Raw genomic sequence first — 20592 nt, forward strand, 5'->3', positions numbered from 1 at the left:
ATGGACACCGTCTTGGTCGTCCTGCAAGGTTAAAGGTTTTGACGACGGGTGGCAGAGGCGGTGCGGGCGGTGAATGACACTGTTCTCAGCGGCTGAAACGAATCCAATTATTAAAAAGAGTAAACATCCCACAGCTTGAATAAACCACTTCGAGCACGCCTTGTTTGAACCCTTACCCAGTTTCTTGACGAAGAATTGTAAAGCTGCACGAGGAATGAGAGATGACTAAATTTTTTTTTAAGAAGACCTGATGAAACGGGAACAGGTGGGGCCATTAAAAAATGTAAACCAATAGGATATCACTTAAGGGAGAGTTTTATTTGGTGGGATGAGTCGAGAGGCAGGATTGTTAAAGAATCTCTGAAGGTTTTATTAGTTAAAATTTATATTTCTGCCTACTGGCGAAGCAAGAGATCACCATTAAAGTAAAGTAATGGGAGCTAATTTCATGGGGACTTTTTTTTTTTCCCCCTCAATGAGCAGCAATCATGAAACGTGACGTCAGCAAACTGCGCACTTATTGCTCCTAAATGTGCTCCTGGGGAGTCTCAGTTTGTGAAAATGGGACTATCTTCTCTGTTGCTGCCAAAATATGTCATTCACACTAACAAGATGGATGTATTTTCATATGAAACCGGAGGGTGCCCATATGCACGTCTTAAATTTCTTCCAGGTGCTGGCATGTAAAAATAATATGAAATAAAAAAAAAAGTAAACGTACACTTTCTCCAGCGCTCCCATACATTCTTTACTCCAAATGACATTTTAACACTGGTTTTCATAAAGAAATCTGTCACAGGTAAAACTGTGAACGGTACATTAATAAGGTTAATGATTGCCATAATTTCCTGGTCACTTCAACACATTAAAAATTCCTGCCAAGGGAGTCCAGCTTTTCGGTTTCATGTTACTGTACCAGCTACAGTATTTGGCCAAAACATTTGGCGTGAATGATTGGGCATTTATATATATATTCATCTGTACAACAGATGTGATCAGCGAGTGAATTTTGAGATTTAAAAATGCCAGGTAGAAAGGCCTCATTTCAGCCAAGACATAAAAGCCAGAAGGATACCACGGCAACGGTCAGACATGAACAGCCGAACAGGGGAATCACATTAAAGCCACAGCGGGAGAAATACTTTCCCTGCTCTGGTATATGAGGTGAGTATGAGCGGCTGTCACAGATTGAGTTATGTTTTGAAACCGGATGAAAAGAAACGTAAAACTGAACGCTGCACTCGGCAAGAATTTAATGTTTAAAAAAAAAAAAAAGTCACAACGGAAAAATGTGTCCCATGCTAACCGGGACACCGCAGATTCACAGAACACAGGGGGCTGACATCATGTCACAGTGGCTGCTGGGTAATGAAGTCCTAACTTTTCTTACCTCTGCTGGTTTGACCTGGGAAGGAAAACTACAGCAACCCTCCTGTAAGGGTTTCCACTTCTGCTGGACACGTCGCTTGATGTTCACGGTCTCGTCTTCTACATGAAGAGAAACAAACAAACAAACAAACAAACAAAAAAGCATTATTTCCTTATTTGTTCATACTGGTTCTTTTTTTTGTTCTTTCAACGGTGTGTCAACTTGTTGCGGGACACACCAGTTGTTTACCTCCTCATCAACTTGGAAAAAAAAAAAAAAAAAAAAGGATTGCAGGTGATAAAGGCCATACGACCGAAATGCTGGGTCTGAGTTTCGATTAGATTTCCTGTAAGTGAGGACAGAGTGCAGGATCTTTTCATTCTCTCAAAACAAAAAAAAAAAAGATTGTTGCCATAAAAGACAACTGATTATAAAACAGCACTAATGTTCTTGGCCAACCAAAGACCGCAATGCTTTTAAGGCTAACATAATGTGTACCGAAAGCTTCAGTAAACATCTCCAAAGGACTCCTCGCCTCCTTTTGTTTTGACTATTCTCGCCAACATCTTTGCCTGCTTTTGTGCGCGCTTTCACACGCTGGAAAAATAAAACAAGACAGCGGCGCGAGGATGCTGAAAGACAACGAAAATTGCTGTGGGAACGGTTTTGCTCCAAGGTCACCTTTTTCACAAACGCATCTAATCATCCCCGCAGCATTCAGGGGAGTCGGAGTCGGCTCGGCCGCAGAGCCTTTATTAGCCAGCGTGTGTTTCATAAGCTGTCGTCCCTGCGCTCGTCTGCGGCGGCCAGGCAGGCAACCAGGCGCTCCTTCCTCTCACAGGAGCTTTAAGGATTAATCTGGGAGGCCTGCAATCTCCCCCTCTGGCAGGCACAGGGAGGAGGTTCAGCCCAGATCTGCAGCCCTGCAGACAGCCACACTGCTGGCTGTCACCGCTCCGGAGAGCTCACACAGAGACAAAGCACACACACACACAACACACACGTTGCATATACACACACACACACCAGAGATCATATACACATACTGCACAGATAGAGGCCAAGCACACACAGCAGATCCACATACTCAAATACCCAAAGCAAGCACGCACACACACACACACACACACACACACACACACACAGATCCACACACACGTCCCTCATCCACTCCTTCCCCCCCAGCAGGAGGAACACAGCGTACCCATCGAAATTCAACACCAGCTATCTGGCTGTAATTACTAACACTCTCCTCGGAAAAAGCCTGTGTACCCAAAAATAAAAAATAAAAAATGAAAAAAGAGGATGCTACCTGGGATCTCTGGACAGGTGAGGACGATGCTGTCTACTTCTACAGCTTGCTGCGTGGTGGTGAAGTCTTTCCTGCAGCAGGAGAGATGAGGAGATTTGGTCAGTGGAGCTGCACAGGTAATTATAACACACGACTGTCAGCACAGGAAACAAATTCTGCCATGGCAGCGGATGAAACCAGAGGCTTAATTACTGAGCAAAATGAACGTTAATACAACAGATCTTAATCAGAATAATAATATAAAAAAAAAAACCTTCTCCTTAGTGGCTGGTGGTGTTGACAAATTTACCAAATTTGCTGGTGTTTAGTGTCAATTTCCCATCTTGATTATTTCAATGATTTATAAATCAAATTACTTCAGCTGTTTATCACCCAGAGAGAGAGCAAATGACTCGACTAATGAAGGGGTTAATGAGGAAAAAAAACAGCAACATTCTTATCGAACTGCGAGATTTTGCAACCACCTATTGTTATGAAACCCGGGCTGCGGGGCTTTCAATGCAAACAGGCGGCCGTGCGCTGCACCGAGCCGGGCCAAAGGTCGCTGGATGCAAGACAACGCCAAGGCCAGGTAATTATCAGCTAGGGCCGCACAACATGTTGGCTTTCAAAAGTTGCAGTGCTGCACACTGCGAGAGGCAGCGGTACGTCCTCGAGGCTGCGTTCCCACTGCAGCTCAAAGTGGCCCAACTCTGATTTCTTCCCTTTGTAATTTCACAAATTAGTTGTTTTCTCATCACCGCAAACAAGAGGCTGCATAGTGGATGTCACAAGAATCAAAAAGGTACTAAGGCAACACAAGCATTTAAAAAAAGAACCTAAACAAACAAAAAAAAAACAATAGTAGTATTTTTTAGTTTCACTAGCATCAACAGAACTTGGGTCTCACTCTTTATCTCTGTTGTCACGGCAGGACATTTTCTACACTTCTTATTTGAAATTTGGATTTTGTGAGTCTGCTTTTCTTAATCTTAAAAGCTGAAAGTTTGACAATGTTGCACCTTTAACTCTGTTCTTCCTCAAATCTAGCTCTTGGTTGAAATGCCTGAAGCACAGAACTGTTCACTTGTTAATGTTTATATCTATTTTTCTTTTTTTACATAAAGGAAACGTGCTAATGTGATTTCTGTTTCTGCCGTGGCAATGAATCAACTGGCAAATTTCTGGTACTGTAACATAATTGGGTTGCATGGACTCACATTTTTTTTTTTCCCCTCCAGTATCAATCCAGACCATCGAGGAACGCAATCAACATGTAATTTGTGATTTGGAGGCTCAAATTGGAATCTGTCAGCGTTGCCATGGCGACAAGCAAATCTTGCATCATGCAAACGAGACAATTGTCAATTGTCTCTTAGCTAGGCTGAGCCGGTGCTAAACATGGAGAAGAAACAGGAGACGACAACGGGAAGAAGACGCTTCGATTCAGTCGAAACTCAAAAGTCTCACACGGCAACCAAAAATGAATTTTGGACATTTGGGAGAAAAAGACATAGGAATGAAAACAGATGTGGTATCTGTTGTCACGGTTACTCTGCGGAAGCATAGCTTTTTCTGATTGCTGTCAGTTCATATTGGTATCAGATAAAACAATTACACCAATTATACCAATTACTGTTTACGCGGTATAGGCAAGAACAATCGTCCAAAAAATATATATGATATGAGAAACAATTCAGAGTTAAGCTTGAGGGTCTACAGTGTGCACAGAGCCTGAGTGGAAAAGGCTTCTTGGACAGCTTCTCTAACAAGATATTCAGCTGCTGTGGGAAAAAAAAAAAAAACTTGGCTTTCAAATTTAAAAAAAGGTCATGCACGAAAACTCTTGATTTTATTCAAAACGAACAAATCCCAAGCATCGGTATGTCATTACCAACCAGCCAACTTGGTTTACAATTTTGTTCCAATACAGAAAAAGCAGTTTCACCACAAACACTGCTGATGTGTCAGAAGTAATGAAGAATGCACCTGTGAAAAAAAACAACAACCTTTCACACAGTCAGATTTATGCAAGAGCCTTGATTTCACCTTCACAAAGTGCCACGCTGCTGCTCTCAGACCTTGACCAGGACATTAGGACGCTGGAGACACTGAGCGTCCCGCTTCTCAAAGTCTAAGCAGCAGCCGAGGACGGATGGATCCTGGGTAGCACTGCACCACGAAGGGTTTTCCTTTGAAACAGTCAACCAACGCCGAACATGTGCATCACGTGTCGCCGTAAGTGTCAGTGCTGACATCACGATCTCATACCTGCAGCGCCGGATGGAGAAGACGCTCTTGTGCGAGGATGAATTCCACCGGAGCTGCAGCTTTCTTTCTTTCTTTCTTTTTTTTTGTTTCCAAATCGACTTCTGCCTCCTAAGCACGCACAGGATTGAGGGATACGTACAGCCTGGAAGGACACCTGTAATCGGTGCTTGTAAAACTGCCGAATGAAGGCTGCATTACTCTGCCGCATTTGAAGCATCCTTCCAAACGGACCAGCCTGCGGTGACGTAGCAGCCGAGAAATGCTGCCTACCTCGGCTGCAGCCTAGACTTTGAGAAGCGGCTATTGATCAATGTGAATGACAGCACCTGTGATTGTTGAGCACCGGTCTGATGGGAGCTGTAGTTCTCGACTATCCTTGAGAGACAACGCACATATCCAATGTAAAATATGGATAGAGACCCTAAGGATTTCAAAAAAAGAACCTAAAATCAAAATACAAAAACCAGAAATCCAAAAATGAACAAGATATACTATATCCAACAGAAGAGCAGGTGGCTCACAGGTATCAGGCTGCCCCCATTCCCACCTCCCTACAGTATCTATACATCATGTTCTTCTGCTTTTATCCCCTTATATTCTCAATGAATGTCTTCAGCATCCTAATAATGCCTTGATGAAGGTCTGAGACTGAAACCTTGACACATTGTGAAGATAAAACAAAGGCTCTTTGCACAGATCTGACTTTTTTCCACAGTTGCTTTTTTCGCAACACAGAGAAACAAAAATCTGAAAAGGTTAGAAAAGCTGCAGCCACATGCACTGACATTCAAATCACAATTGTAACACTGAGAAAATAAAACCAACACTGTTAAAAAAAAAAAAAAAAAGCCTCTCTGCAAAGCATGAGCCCGTGTATTAAGCTGTGGTTTAGTAATTACCTAATAATAGTCACTGTTTTATGGCTGAAGTATTTTAGTTTTTTGTTTACTGCCTTATTATAGCAGTAAACAATTTTACCGTGCACTTAAAAAACCCAGAAATAAAAACCCAAGTTCCAGTATGAATCGCAACATAATGTTCAGCCACCATCATGCAGGCCTGTTATAAACCACAGAGGTACACGTTTCAAGTGAGATGCAGCATATCAGAAGAGGAGAGGAAACCACACAATGGCAAAAAAAAAAAAAAAAAAGTATGTCAAGCCTGTGTCCAAACTGAGGCTTATGACAAATTAAAAAAAAAAAAAAAAATTCAAACTGAAACTGAAAAACTGAGCACGTCAAACGCTCTGGCAACAAGAGAAGAGCATGAAATGAGACACATCCTCACAGCACCCAGTCCAAAATATGAACTTCAAGTACAAAGTATTCAAAGTCTTACCTTTCCTTCAAATCAAGGCTGCTTGAAGATAAAAGAAAAAAAGGAAAAAGAAAAAAGGCATAAAGTTTCACTAATGCAATGAACTCATCTGTGATTATTAACTGTTTACGACCTACAAAACAATTTAACCTTATTCCCCTCCAAAATACTCAAATCCGGACTCTTTTCTGTTCAAATCAAATAAAAATATTAAATGCATTTCAAAGGAGTTTACTTTTTCCATTTCAGGCATTTTTACCGTGTGACATGGTGTGATTCACAGTGACAGTGGAGTGATTTACAGATGTGGCTTTCAGTCTTTGAAGAGTTTCACAATGACAGGCGAGCGGCGTGAAATCATACTGGACATGACATCAGAGGGTCAAAATTAAATTTCCAGTAAAAAGGCCAATGGGGTGTCCGGAGTCCCCCACTGATATGTTAGCTTAAATTCCTTCACCGCCAACGTTATGAGTAATCAATTTTACTGGAATACTTCACCCAAAAATACATTCTGAATGTTTTGCTCACCCAATTTGTCTCAAATGTCTGATGAAAAAAAGATTTAAACTGAACGCCTCATGAAGAGAAAAATCCAAATCTCTAGTCACTTTTGCCTGAATGGAGTCGATTCAGCGACTTCGGAAAAACAGCAGCAAAAAACAAAAATGGCGACCTCTTCACACACCATAATCCAAGTCTTGATTTTGTACGTACATAGTGGTCAGTACAAGCCAAACCAATATGCTTTTACAAAAAAAAAAAAAAAAAAAAAGCCAGATTATCCGCAGCTGGAAAAACAAAATGCCTCATGATTCTTCACTCTGGTAAATGTGGAGGCCAGTTGGGCACACGCGCTCAAACATGGGGCATGTCCCTAAAGTGGCATATTTATCAATTATTTTAATAATAATTACACCGGCTCACGATGTGCTGAACACATGACCGAGACTCAAGACTTGGATTACGCTGCACGAGGCGTTTCAGAATTTTTCCATAACCTTTTTAACAGAAAGTGGCTCCAGTTTAAGGAACAATTATTATTATTTTATTATTATTTTATTTTTATTTTATTATTTTATTATTATTATCATTATTTTTTTTATTATTATTATTTATATTTTATTTTATTATTATCTTTTTTTTTTTTTTTGCTAGGGCATTCGAGACAACTTGGGCTGAGTAAATGACATAAAACAGTGGCATATGACATAAAGCTTAAAGCGTCTGGAGCCACTGTGTGTAGCAGAAAAATACTCCCATGCAGGATCATGCACGACAGAATTAAAAACTAAATAATAAAAACAAGGGCGAAGGAATTTATAACTTCTCACAGATTGGTGGGAAAAAAAAAAAAAGGTGATTTGGGCTGAGCGGACTTGGCCTGTTCTTACCTTTGGACCGGTTTCCTTATTGCAGAGGGCATGTGTGCGTGCTGAAAGTGCCGCCCTTGTAAAACTATTCCTTGCGACGGCGTGGGGCTGATGATGAAGTAGTTGGTTCTGTTGGGCATGGGGGAGGATGATGCTACTGTGTGGGGGGTATCGCTGCAAAAGGAAGGGAGGGGGGAAAAATAAAGCAATGAGTGTCTGCTACTGGCCATCTTGCAGCACTAAGTCACTTAAAACACACGTCATTAACTTTTCTTATATCTTACATTTCTTACATTTCAACACTTAAACATCTCATATTCTTAGGCTACTTTATTGTATATACTTAACCCTTATTGCCTTTAGTGTATATATTTCGCATATTTAGTCTCTATTGTATATACTTTTAATTTTAATTTTATTTTATGTTTTTATTGATGATGCTGCTGTAATTTGTGAATTTCCCAGTTTGGGATCAATAAAGTATACCTATCTATCTATCTATCTATCTATCTATCTATCTATCTATCTATTTCTTGTGTTGCTGATAAGGCGTTTTACTTCAAGGCATCTTATTGTGTCATTGGTTGAATACTTTATGGCAAACTTATGCTAAATAGCAATGTTTGGCTGATGGCTATACTGTAATAAAAGTTTTCCTGTGCCTCTAATGCACTTAGACTAAAGTGCCACCTAATAAAATTCAGCATGATTAACTGTATTTGTACAACACGTTTTCAAACGACGGTTACAAATGTGCTCGGCTAGACAATGAAGTGATAAAAGAGCAGCCGGAGGAAGATAATTAAAATGACAGGCGTGAATTAAAAATGGGGTCAAAAGATGAATAACGCTGGCAAATATAACGGGAACGGAGCAGATGAAAACAAATTCTGTAAAAAGCCAACGGTGGAGGCGGCGGCTTTAAAAGTGACATAAGAGACGGCGCTGGGAAACGGATCGATTTCTTTCTTTCCTTCTTTCACACGGCACATGACAAACATGTTTCCGACCCTAAAATAGCCGATTTCAAAACGCGATACATTATCCAGAGCTTAATTTATAGACTGCATAAGTGGATTTTTATTATGATGATGTGAGCCGATGGCGGCTGAGCAAACCAGGCCTGAAGCTGCACAGTTTTCTTCAGAATAACCAAAAAACAAAATGTGCATGTTCTGCTGCACAAAACACTGTCACATGGGCATCGGGGCTGAGCAGCAATACTTTTCCCATACTTTCTGACTCGCTAACCAAAATTTTCAACACCTGGAAGCGATTATATTTATTTTCCAGTCTTCCCAGACCTGCGAAGCAACCCTGCACTTAAACGTTTTTTTTTAAAAAAAAAAAAGGTACAAGCAACATGAGAGTTGATATTTAGAGGATATGCCGTACCTGAGCCTCTTGCCAGGTCCCAGTTTGTTCAGAGGCCTTGCGTGATTATTTGACCTGTTTTCATATGTTCTCAAGGAGTCGGAGACAGAGAAGTGCCTAAGGGTGGGAGACTGGAGGAGAGACAGGACAGATTATTTACAAGGGGCATCTGTTCATGAAAACATGATGAGAACATAACTGTTGAGCATGTCACACAGTGTGCTGATCCAATAATATCTTTAAAAAAATAAAAATAAAATAAAAATACATTAGCCAGAGACCGTTCTCAGACAAAACCCACACACACATACATCAGCAACAGGAAGCTTTCAAGGGAAATGAGAAATGGGCAATCCTTTCAAGTAAGCATTTCTCATTTCTCATGTATCTTTGAAATTATTTAATGGTTTTTAAATGCGTTTCAAAGGACGCTAAAGTCAGTGGAGACATCGACGGCCATGGAAACTTTCTGGTGGAAAGAGCAGATCAAACTTGGAGTGGCGAGCGCTGTGTTTCTGTGACAGACGTTTCAAGGGAAGAGACAAGATTATGTTGCTGCGGGGCGACCGAGACATTGCTCAAAATGAACTTTCTGCCTCACGCCACGGGCTGACGAAGAAAAAAAAAGAGAAAAAAAACCCCAAGGATAAAATGTTTTACTGCATGAAATGATAAAACTTTCTTTCATGGAAATATGGCGAAAATTTTCTGAAATTTAGATGTTAGCTTTCCGCCCAGAGTCAGTGTTACAGAAGTCTGTTTGACACAAAGCCATTAGTTTGCTTTGCTTTGACTGGCTCACAGTCGGACTCTGAGACACATTTACATGTTTTCATCTCAAAAAACAGTGTTTTCCAGTGCTTTTGCCTTTCATACAGGGTTTTTTTTTTTATTTATGCCAATTAACCCCCAAAGCCTTTCCATAACTACACACCAAATAAATTTCTATGACTTTATTTATGTGGTTTAATGACTGAAGCAACCTTTACAACTAGAGGGTGGAATTGCAATAATAATAAAATACATCTCAATAACAACCTCTTGAATCTGAGCGGCTGGTTTCCTTCAACGATACGAGAGCTTATATTGAGGAAATAAAAATATCTTAACTGTTCTCCTTTCTCTGTGTGTAGCTCTACTGTGAGAGGAGAGAACGATCATAATTAAAAAAAAAAATAAAAAATAAAAAAATCCAGGACTTCTCCAAAACTTAAGGGATTTCCATTATTTTCCAAAACATTCCCAGGCCTGAAAAGCACATTTTCAAAATTTCATGACATTTCCAGGAACTTCATGATTATAGAAACACTAATAATTACATTATTTTGATAACAAAAAGTTAGCGTGAGTAAAGCTGCATTCATCAAAAATATTTTGGAGGGGTTCTCCACACCAGCACTGGGCGTAGTGTGTGAGAGTATCGTAATACTGGCATTTGTGAGTCACAGTGAAAATTCAGACAGTTTTTAATCTGATTTGGATCAGACTTGGCAGGCTGGCTGAGGCCGGGTCAGGACCCTCGCGATCGAATTCTTCTTAAATCTGTTAGAGATCAATGTCAAGGCAAGACATTCCACAGATATTACAGGAGGGGCAAAACATCATGTGTCACGGGCGCAGCATCTCTCCGGGTGCAACTTTAGCTCCTGTAGACGTTCAAATAGAAGTTGCAGACAACCGGGCAGCTCTGAACAGATGTCATCGATTTTTTTTGGTCCATTTTGAGCTCAACAGGCAGAACTGGGCGACTGTTCATCGAATGAAATCACAATCGGGAAAGGAAACACTCAAGATTTCAGGGAGCACTGAAATCTCGAGTGTTTGACGACCGATGGCGAGTTTGGAACAATATGCAAGGTCAATAACTGATATCCAACATCTCCCCATCCTTTAAAACCAATACCGATTAACTATCAGAATCCAAATGCAACGTGCACAACAAGCGCTTGACAGAGGATTTGATTTATTTTCAGATGCATTTTTGCACGCTCCTTGAAAAAAATGTCACAAAAACACCAAATTTCCAAATAAACTAAATATTGGCAGTAAAAATACTTATCAGATGGATACCAGTGTTGCTTTTTAAAGCCGATATCAGCTGGTAGCGATAGTCTGTTGATATATCAGTCTGTTCCTACACACATCGTGCGGTCGCTCGGCCCTGTAGGACTCGTGGCGACTGGCTGCCCTCGTTGCTTGAAGTGTGAGCACCCACATATTGATTGATCTGCCACAGCCAAAATTTAGGTTTTGGTTGATGTTAATGTCAGACCTGCATACGAGTATTAAACCCTAAACCGATTCTGAACCGCATCCTTGCAGTAAAACTCCCCTGTCTGTTACACCACTCCAGGAAGAGTGCGATCCGCTTTCCAGCAACAACCCATCCACACACACACACACACACACACGCCACCTTCCCCCCTCCGCATTTCCCCTGAACAACAACAACAACAGTCCTTGAAAATGACTCCCGTAGCACCGCGGCAGTGTTAGCTAGCAGGCCGCCGGGGTCCTTCGGGTGCCATCACTCTGCAACGCCAGGCGCCAGCCAGGCTTTGGCAGCGATGGCACCGACAGCAGGGCTGATCGGAGAGCCCCGCGGCCCGCTGGGAGTCAACAATACCGGGGATGTGAGTCATCGGAGAGAGACACGGAGACAGAATGAGAGAGAGAGAGAGAGAGAGAGAGAGAGAGAGTGAGAGAGAGAGTGAGAGAGAGAGAGAGAGAGAGAGGCTATGGCTTTGGGAAAACACTGTACCTTCTTCCCCTCGGGGGAGGGCTGCTGCTGCCGATCCATCTCCTCCGCGATCACCACAGTCGTGCTGAGGGGGAACACAGAGTACAAGCAAAGACAGAGAACATGGTGTGTGATCTGCGTTAGTACATATCTGCTCAGGCTATTGCATGGCATAAAATGCGTGTGTGTGGTGTGTGTGTGTGTGTGTGTGTGTGTGTGTGTGTGTGTGTGTGTGCATGTGGTGTTTGTTTCAATCAATGCGGGTCTAAAATTACAAACTTGCAAAATAAGGGGGCCTGTGTGGATTCTAGGATTTGACCGATATGGGTTTTTTGAAAGCCGATACTGATATGTTTCTCTTCAGGAGATGGTGATAGAAGCGAATGTTTGGAGCTGACAATCTGTGTCATTAAATTGACTATTTTCCCACCAAAAAAAAAAAAAAAAAAAATTATATCCAGTGTTTCCCACCAATTTTTTAATCTCATTAGGGTTTAAAAGCCTCTGAAACAGCATCCAAACATTAGCATGACATTAAAACTCTTCACTTCTTCTCTTCTATTAGGGGCCAGCAGCTCTTTAAAATGAAGAATTCATTTGCAATCGAATTGAATTAAAAAAAAAAAAAACAACAACAGCAAAGTAAAATCAAATCTCACTGCAGGTTTTGCACAGTTTTACACACAGCTGCGATCAGGGAGAAACCTCCGCTGTATCGGATGGAGATGGATGACGTAATTGGCTGATGTCCCACTTTTAATAAAAGACCAGTATCGACAAACCAGCACATCGGCCCGACCCTAGTCTGACTCCGTACAATTTTCTAGAACACAAGAGAGAGAGAGAGAGAGAGAGGATTTACATGCAGGAGGTGTTTTATGTGATCGCATTTGGTATTGCCGTGCTAAAAGGCAAGTGGGTATTTCATCTCAGGCGGGAATAGCCTGCTCATCAGAAGAGGTGTCACTGGGGTCTTTCCTGTGTGTGTTGGAGGGAGCGGTGGTGGAAACTGATGCAGTGCAGCGCTGGTGGTGCTGAAAACGAGGTCCGGAGAAGTGCTTACTCATGTCTCCTTTCCTCTTCACTGTCATCAGAAAGAGAAAAGCTCCAGTTCTGCTTGTACCCTCCATCTCGCCTGGTCTCTGATCTATCCAGGGCTTGAATAATAATAATAAACCAGACTCACATCAGTGCAGGGATACATGACCAAGACAAAAGCCATCAGCTGAAATGACCAATTTGGACGCGGCGTATTTACTGTACGACTGATCATTTCAACAAGATGATAAAGAAGAAGAAAAAAAAAATTGGTGAAACAGCAATCGGGAACTGCGGGTTCCTTGCTAATTGTGCAGTTATATCAAATGCAAAGGAAACGTTTAAGCAAGAACTGAAAGACACAAGTCAGTACAGTAAGAAGCCGGTCCATTTAAAGTTTCTATGCTAATTTCAGATATTAAATTCTTCCCTCAATCAGTATTTAACGTGATGTGTGTTGACAGTGGCTCCACAATACAACGTTCCTTCCATAACTTAAGATTATTAATCAGAATACAATATATTACAACACATGCTATGACAGCAGGTCAGGGACTGAACAACAAATCAAACTTTTCCATACTTTTGACTTTCTAAATGTCACTCAAATGAGCTTTGACGCTCTTCAGTGTAAGCGAGGTCAGTGACTACCACATTCACCGATACACAAGATGTCATATAACTTACCATGTGCTATTTTAAGGTGACCACCTGTGTAGAAACCATGGCTGACTAACTCTGAAGGAGCAGCTGATCAATTATTCAACTCTCAATTGTGTGGAGATTTCATTCAATTTGACCCTAAATCCCAGTATTGCCTTTTTCCACTCTTATCATAAATAAACTTTCCTACACTGACCATGAGTTGACACCTAATGCACAAAATTACAGCTAATAAGTGGATTAAGTCGCTGTTATTCTCATCAGTATGGCCCTACAGGGTGAGGAGATAAAAAATGAAGAAGTCAGGTACACTTGTGCACCCAATCACAGACGCTGTGATAAATAACACGGGTGCACACGGTGGAGTCTGGCTCCTCGCAGAGCGGCTCAATGGGTGGAGCGAGGCACCGACACCGTCAGGGTCAGCCGTGTGATTCCCACTGGGGCCGCTGATGCTAAAAATGTACACACTCACAGCGCTGTAAGACACTGTAAAAGCCTCCACTGTGGAATAAGACATGCTAACGCCATTTGTTTTCGAGGTGGCTCCATCCATCAAGACCCACGTTCAAAGTTTGGGATTTTCGGCCCGAAAACGCTGACGTAATTCTGTGGTCGGCGCGCGGTCCTGTACGCAAAATGAGCAGAATCTGGTTTGTTCTTCAAATAATATCCATGTTGGCTTTTGACAGATTACCGCTCTGAAACAATAAGATTTGCTGGACGTCTATGAGTGGGGTGCACAAGTGACTGACTCTCCGCAACGTCCTCTTTCCCCGCAAAATCCACTTAAAACCAGTAAAACGGATGTCAGATTTCTGGCCAAAGCCGACAAAGCTCTGCAGAAAAATTAGGATAGTGATCGGAGTCAAGAGTTAAACTCAATTTTGATCATTTGGAGGAAAAAATGAGTCAGTTATCTTATCCTGATAATATATATTTCCACATCAGGGTTATTTTTATGGTTTGAAACAGTATAAAAAGATTAAAATGCCTCACATCAGCCCTGCAGGTTTAAACTAAGTAGGCCTACCTGCACAATATTAACCTACATATGCCTATTATCCATGTGGCCGCCACCTCCAGGAAGTAAAGCTTACTTAAGCCTCGCAAGAGTCAATTTCTCTCCCTTCCTCTCTCATGCCTACCTATATACTCTCCCTCTCATGTCCAATACAAACCTTGAAAGCTACCGCACATCTTTTTTTCTTTTTTCTTTTTTTTGTTTTTTAAAAATCTGAACGCTCAGCCGCTATGCCCTTCTTCCCTTAATCTAATACATTACTTTAATAAGAGCTTTCAACCTACCCATGCAGCTACGGCGAAGCAAAAGCCTCAAGTATTAGATTCAGGAAAAGATGGGCTCGGATGCCAAACACTTTCAACATATGAGAAAAATGAGGCGCTGTGTGTTTTTTGGTGAATTATCCATTTCAAAATGTTTCGAATCATACTGGAATATGATCCCCTTGCTCTTCTGCTTCTATCAATCCTCAGTGCAGTCCTCTAGGTCAAAACTCCACGGGCCTAATTGAGTCCATTCCCTTCCTCCCATGCAAATAGATGGGAGTCAGTGCAGGAGCCTGACTTTCTACCAGATGCTTGCTCAACTGTTGCGGCCCCTTTTTGCTCAATCCCAAAGTCTGGGAGAGCTCTGCTTTTACTCCATTTTCCACCTTCGTAAGTTAAAAGGTACGGGGCTGAAAAGCCACTCGATTTCCTGAGGTACAATACACTAATGTGGTTCTCCTAGAGGGGGGGAGGCTTAAAAATTAATTTTCTGCCGCACTGATGCAGGATAAATGCATGACGGGGCATTTCCACAACGGCTACAACGATCAGACACCTATAACCCGAGCAGGATGAAGGGAGTGATGCTTGTGCGGCTATAGCAGCGGAAAGAGCTCCTTTCACCCTGACACGCCGCTCAAATCCAAAGAGCTTGTTAACAATCGGTGACTGCAGCTTTCCTGTCCCTCTGCTGAGCTGTGGGTAAGAGGAAATATGATGTCTATACATGGGAAATCCATGGTAAGCCGCCCATAACTGGATGCACCTGCCAGACAAGAGGCTGCAAAAGCGATGCACGCAGCCGACAGACCTTTTTCACAGCGGCCATTTTGGCATGAAATAGCAGGGTAAGCGCAGGTGTTGCTGATGACTTCAAGGTCCTGTTTGATTTAGGTGTAATAGTCTTTCCAGTGAACCTGCATGAACTAAATCAGACACTAGCTCCGTTACACCTAAAGGGAAAGGACCCTTAATCACATCATCAGTACCACCTGTGTTTATCTTAATATTTCATATCAAAACGGCTGCGATGAAAGAAAATCTATCGGCGTTTGATACGACCATAGAGCTAGATTAAGCCTAAATTATGGCTCATTTTTAGGCTCTGACTGGTTTTAGTAGATGCACTGTGGGCTTGATTAGAAGCAACTCTAATCCATCTGATATTTATACATTCCCTGTATCCTTGCACTTATGACTCTGATATCAAATATAAGCAGTAGTCCTGTATGTAAACCACTTGAACTTCTTTATTTCCAGCTCTCAGGGCTACCGGGAGGCACGTAATTCCACGGCGGCCTCCCACATTCCTCACAGAGATTGTATTTGACGCTCCTGTGTTTTACTCGACTTTCTCTGCATTGCTTTTTTTTTTGTTGTTAAGGAGGCACATCCCGGCCTAATTATGCATCTTACAGTAGGAAATAGTTGTGGAAATGCACAATAAGAGCAGACAAGGCTGGAGACGGTTACTGTTTACAGTCTTTAACCTGCACTGATGTCGCTCAGCTGGTCAGACAGCAGGGTGAGCGCTGGTGTTACTGATGACATCAAGGTGCGGCTCGACTTAATGCAATAGGCATTCCAGTGAGCCGGCATGAATAAAATCAGGGCCTGGCTCGGTGACACCGAAAAGGAAACTTAATTCATATCATCAGTAACATCAGTTTATCCTGATATTTCATGTCAAAACGGCTGCGGTTAAACAGATCCACTGGTATTTGATAAGATCATTTACCCAGTTTAACTTCAACTACAGGCCTCACTCGAGATTTACTTTTAGGTTGTGACTTTCAGGCTGAGTTGATGCACTGTGGGTTTAATTTGGTGCAACTTTAATCCATCACATATCTGACTCAGTACTACGCCTGTGAGCTACCATCCCTGCATCCTTGCACTTATGACACTGAAAACAAACATGGCAGTCCTCATGCATGTAAAACACCGCTTTTATTCCCACCTCTTTGAATGAATGAATGAATGAATGAATGAAAACTCACAGGAGGCAGGTAATTGCATGCTGGCCTCCCACATTCCTCAGAGATTGCATTGGATGCTCTTTTAACGTAAAGACTGGAGGGGAAGGGGCGATTCCATGAGGCTGGATCAAGTCTGACAGTTCCTGAATTCCCAGTACCGGGCGTCAGGTTCTGTCCACGGTCTTGGTCTCATGGTTTCACACTAACTCTGAACCTCGGTCGGAGCGTGTGTTCCTCAGGTTTAGGTTATTTTCCACTGCTGTTTAACTGTTATTACTTCTGTTTAACTGTTAATACTTCTGTTGAAATTGTTCATATTTCTATCTTTTTATAATCCTTGTTTATAGTGTTTATATTGCTTACTGCTATTTATCATGTGTATACTGTATATTTCTTCTAAATTTGCACATTGACCTACCTCTATGCACATTTTATACACCCATGCACACGGTTTTTTCTGTTTTTTTTTTTTGTTGCACATTGCTTTTTGCACACTGGGTTGTACTTAGGTTATTCTGTTGTGCTCAGATCTTATTCTGTTATACTTAGATGTTATTCTTTATTTCTATTTTTGATTTACTTAATTTGTAATCTGTGGATACTGCTGAAGAAAATGTGAATTTCCTGCGGGATGAATAAAGTATCTACCTACCTACCTCTTTTATTTTACTTTGCACTGCTTTTATGTGGCTAAGAGGGGGAGAAAAAAAATCTGGCCTAATTATCCACACCACAGCAGGAAATAGTTGAGGAAATGCAGAATAAGAGGATAAAAAAAAGGCAGAGGACATTATTGTTTACAGTGTTTAAGCTGCATTGATGTCACTCAGCTGGTCAGTTGATATTTCACACCATCCAGTCTCTGGCAGCCACTTTGGGCCCTGTTTTGCAGCTGGGTGGCTAAAACACCAACACACCATCTTGTGCATTCGCTTGATTAAAGTGCTAAAAAAAAAAAAAAATCTTTGTGTGTTGTTGGATAACGTTAGTTGGCAGCTAACTCGCTCGCCAAGACAGGAAGGCCTGTCTTACAGCAGCGTTACATCCCAAGTCCCCACATTGCAAAGGCAGCTAACGTCAGCGCTAACGACGCTAGCAACGGGACTGCACTGCAAAGCCAATTTCAGCTTAAAAACCGAGCCGGCTCGTCTTGTCAGCGCCTCGTTTGGCTTTTCCCATCCGAAAAAGCTGGATTGTCTTGTGGCATCGCTCGTTTCGGCCGGATAAGGTGAGGATGAGTGTGTGCTAGCTAACGTTACTACTGCTCGCTAGCGTTAGCCACCTAGCCAACGGTGCACTCGCTTGGATCTCCACAAAAATATGTGACATGACAGAAAAAACTGCCCTGGCAAACACGAAACGGAGGACTCTGTGCCACAAGAAAAAATGCCTACTGTCTGGCTAGCAGTGTGGAGGCGGAATGTCATGGCTTACCTTCAAAAAAATAGCTTCTATTGTGGGCCATGTTTATTCCATGTTCCTCCTCAGATGATGGTGCTGCACATCAGCGGCTCTATGTAGCTGCCAGCCTGCTGCCCCGCACTCCGCTGCGTCAAGCTCGCGGCACCGAGCCGGGGGCACACCGGAAACCAGCCGAGCGGCTTCCTTCACAATAAATGCCTGGCGTGGTCCTGCACAGATCCCATTCCCAGGAAAATTGATTAAATGAATGCATAAATAAGGGCTTGGGTTTGGTTTTAATATTGGTAGGGGGATTTTTAAGCTTTTGACGACCAATTGTGTGTGTGCGCGCGCGCGTGTGTGTGTGTGTGTGTGTGTGTGTGTGTGTGTGTGTGTGTGATTAGATGAGATTAGATTAGATGTTTATTGCCATTTGCACATATACAATAAGGTTTATGAACATTGGAATTGTTGTGCATTGCTCTTAGAGTCAGCTTTACAGATAAAAAAACAAAACAAAAAACATATATATATATATATATATATATATATATATATATATATATATATATATATATATATATATATATATATATATACAGTGGTGGAAAAAAGTTTTCGGACACCCCATGCATTTGTGAAAAATTGCATTAAGAATCACTCTTAGGTCTTCAAGTGCAATTTCTTTTAGTACAGTCACAGCCAAAATACTAAACAAATCCTAAAAAAGCCATTAAAAACTTAAAATTGATTGGTTCCATAAAAATACATAAGAAATTTTGAGTATTGGGTCATTTTGGTACCAGTGATGAAGGCCGTTCTTTTTATTAAAAGACACAATTTTTGTTGCCAAGCTTGGTGTCTATATAAAGCCAGCACTTTTGAAAGTTCTTGAGACACAAAAATGGCTAAAACAAGGAACCTAACGCAGGAAACACGCCTGAAGATAAAGATTCTCAGCCAGGAAGGGTACAGCTGCCGCCAGATAGCCAGGAAGTGCAGATGCAGTCGTTCAGCAGTTGGATACACTCTGCAGAAATACAGACGAACCAACAGCTTGGAAGACAAACCAAGATCTGGGCGTCCAAGGGTTTCTTCAGCAAGAAATGACCGCATCCTGATCCGCATGTGCAGGCAAAACCGCCGAATGACATCACAGGAGCTTCAGCAGCAGTGGTCAAACCAAACTGGTGTCCAGTGTTCCACCCGCACTGCACGTGGCCGACTTTTAGATCATGGCTTAAGGTCCTACAAGGCTATCAAGAAGCCCCTGATCGATGAGAGACAGAGGCTAGCCCGGCATCGTTGGGCCCAGGCACACAAGAACTGGGCAGTTTAGTCAGCATAAATTTTTGCTCATAAAGCGTGCACAAAATATAGATATTTTCTGATATTAAACAAACTCAATTTGATTTCACTGCAGCTAAACTGGCCCTCATTTGCCTCCTGGTTAATGCCACACTCACTCAAAAGAAAAAAACAATAATATAAATGTGTTGTATGTCTACAAATGCAGAATAACACATGATCGGCCTGATCAGGGTGGAGGCTTTTTAATTACTGCCTGATATTCTCAATGTGTATGAGATGGTAAATCAAATCAAATCAAATAGTCTTTATTGCCTTTATTTGAGGGGTTTCAGATGATAGAAATGAAGGGATAAAGTGGAAGGGTGTGTTTTTTTTAATGTTCACACTGGTATAAAAAATAGATGTGTCACATTTGAGCAAAAAAAATCTCTTTCTATTGGCTTAAGGCTTTGTTTAAAAAAAAAAAAAAAAAAATGAATCCGACATTTTCACTTCTGATTAGGGCCACTTTGTCCCTGTTCACACTGCCAACCCAAATCTGTTTTTCGGCATATTGTGGAAAAACCCTAGACACCATTATGAAAGTCAAATGTTGATTAAGAGATTTTAATGGTGTCAAAATTCATATTTGACATATTTGAAAAATAAAATGGGTTTGAAGGAGACTTAATCATGGCGCCACGAAATATATAAAAGCAGGTGAAATGCAGATTTTGAAGGAGTTGCTCCATGGATCAGTTTGGTTTATTGTAGTTTATTGACTAAGGTGATATAATAAACCACTTCACTGCATCTGATTTTGAGTTAATCCTGAGTTATTCCACAGAGTTATTGAATAAGTAAAAGTGGTGAAGAGAACCATCATTCATCTGGCCCGAGTGGTGGTTTTTAGCCACAATATCCAGATTGAATTCATATTGATTCTGGACCGACAAAAAACACATGTAACGCAATTTTTGCGAATTGGATGCAAACCACATTTGGAGGTGGATCAGATTTCTACAGACGTGTCTCAGTCTGGACGCTCTGGATGCTCAAATCAGATTTCAACCTCAGTCGCAAAGTGAGACACAACGACGACGACGTCAAATCCAGAGTGACTGAAGGGCATCCGAGCGGCCGAGCAGTCTGCTGGCACTTTGTGGAGAAGCTTCTGGACTTTTCTCCTGCTT

The 20592-nt window shown here is 41.7% G+C and overlaps 1 protein-coding gene across 4 annotated transcripts in view; it reads right to left on the reverse strand.

Annotated features, from left to right (window-relative positions):
- senp6a (SUMO specific peptidase 6a) overlaps nt 1–18278 on the reverse strand; it is a 48675-nt gene extending 30397 nt beyond the window's left edge. Inside the window, exons 1-8 of one of the 4 annotated variants that reach the window (XM_030047120.1) lie at nt 18143–18278; nt 12802–12895; nt 11760–11823; nt 9020–9129; nt 7646–7798; nt 6273–6290; nt 2682–2752; nt 1391–1488 (exon numbers count right to left, since the gene is read on the reverse strand). In XM_030047120.1, the coding sequence (XP_029902980.1) occupies nt 1391–1488; nt 2682–2752; nt 6273–6290; nt 7646–7798; nt 9020–9129; nt 11760–11823; nt 12802–12895; nt 18143–18173 (639 nt within the window). In that variant the 5' untranslated portion in view covers nt 18174–18278. Of the gene's footprint in view, nt 1–1390; nt 1489–2681; nt 2753–6272; nt 6294–7645; nt 7799–9019; nt 9130–11759; nt 11824–12801; nt 12896–18142 lie in introns of all 4 variants that reach the window. The other 3 variants (XM_030047119.1, XM_030047121.1, XM_030047122.1) reach the window with 3 other exon arrangements.
- Nucleotides 18279–20592: the final 2314 nt, after the last annotated feature.

Source organism: Myripristis murdjan, chromosome 24, assembly GCF_902150065.1.
Source record: "Myripristis murdjan chromosome 24, fMyrMur1.1, whole genome shotgun sequence".
NCBI lineage: Eukaryota > Metazoa > Chordata > Actinopteri > Holocentriformes > Holocentridae > Myripristis > Myripristis murdjan.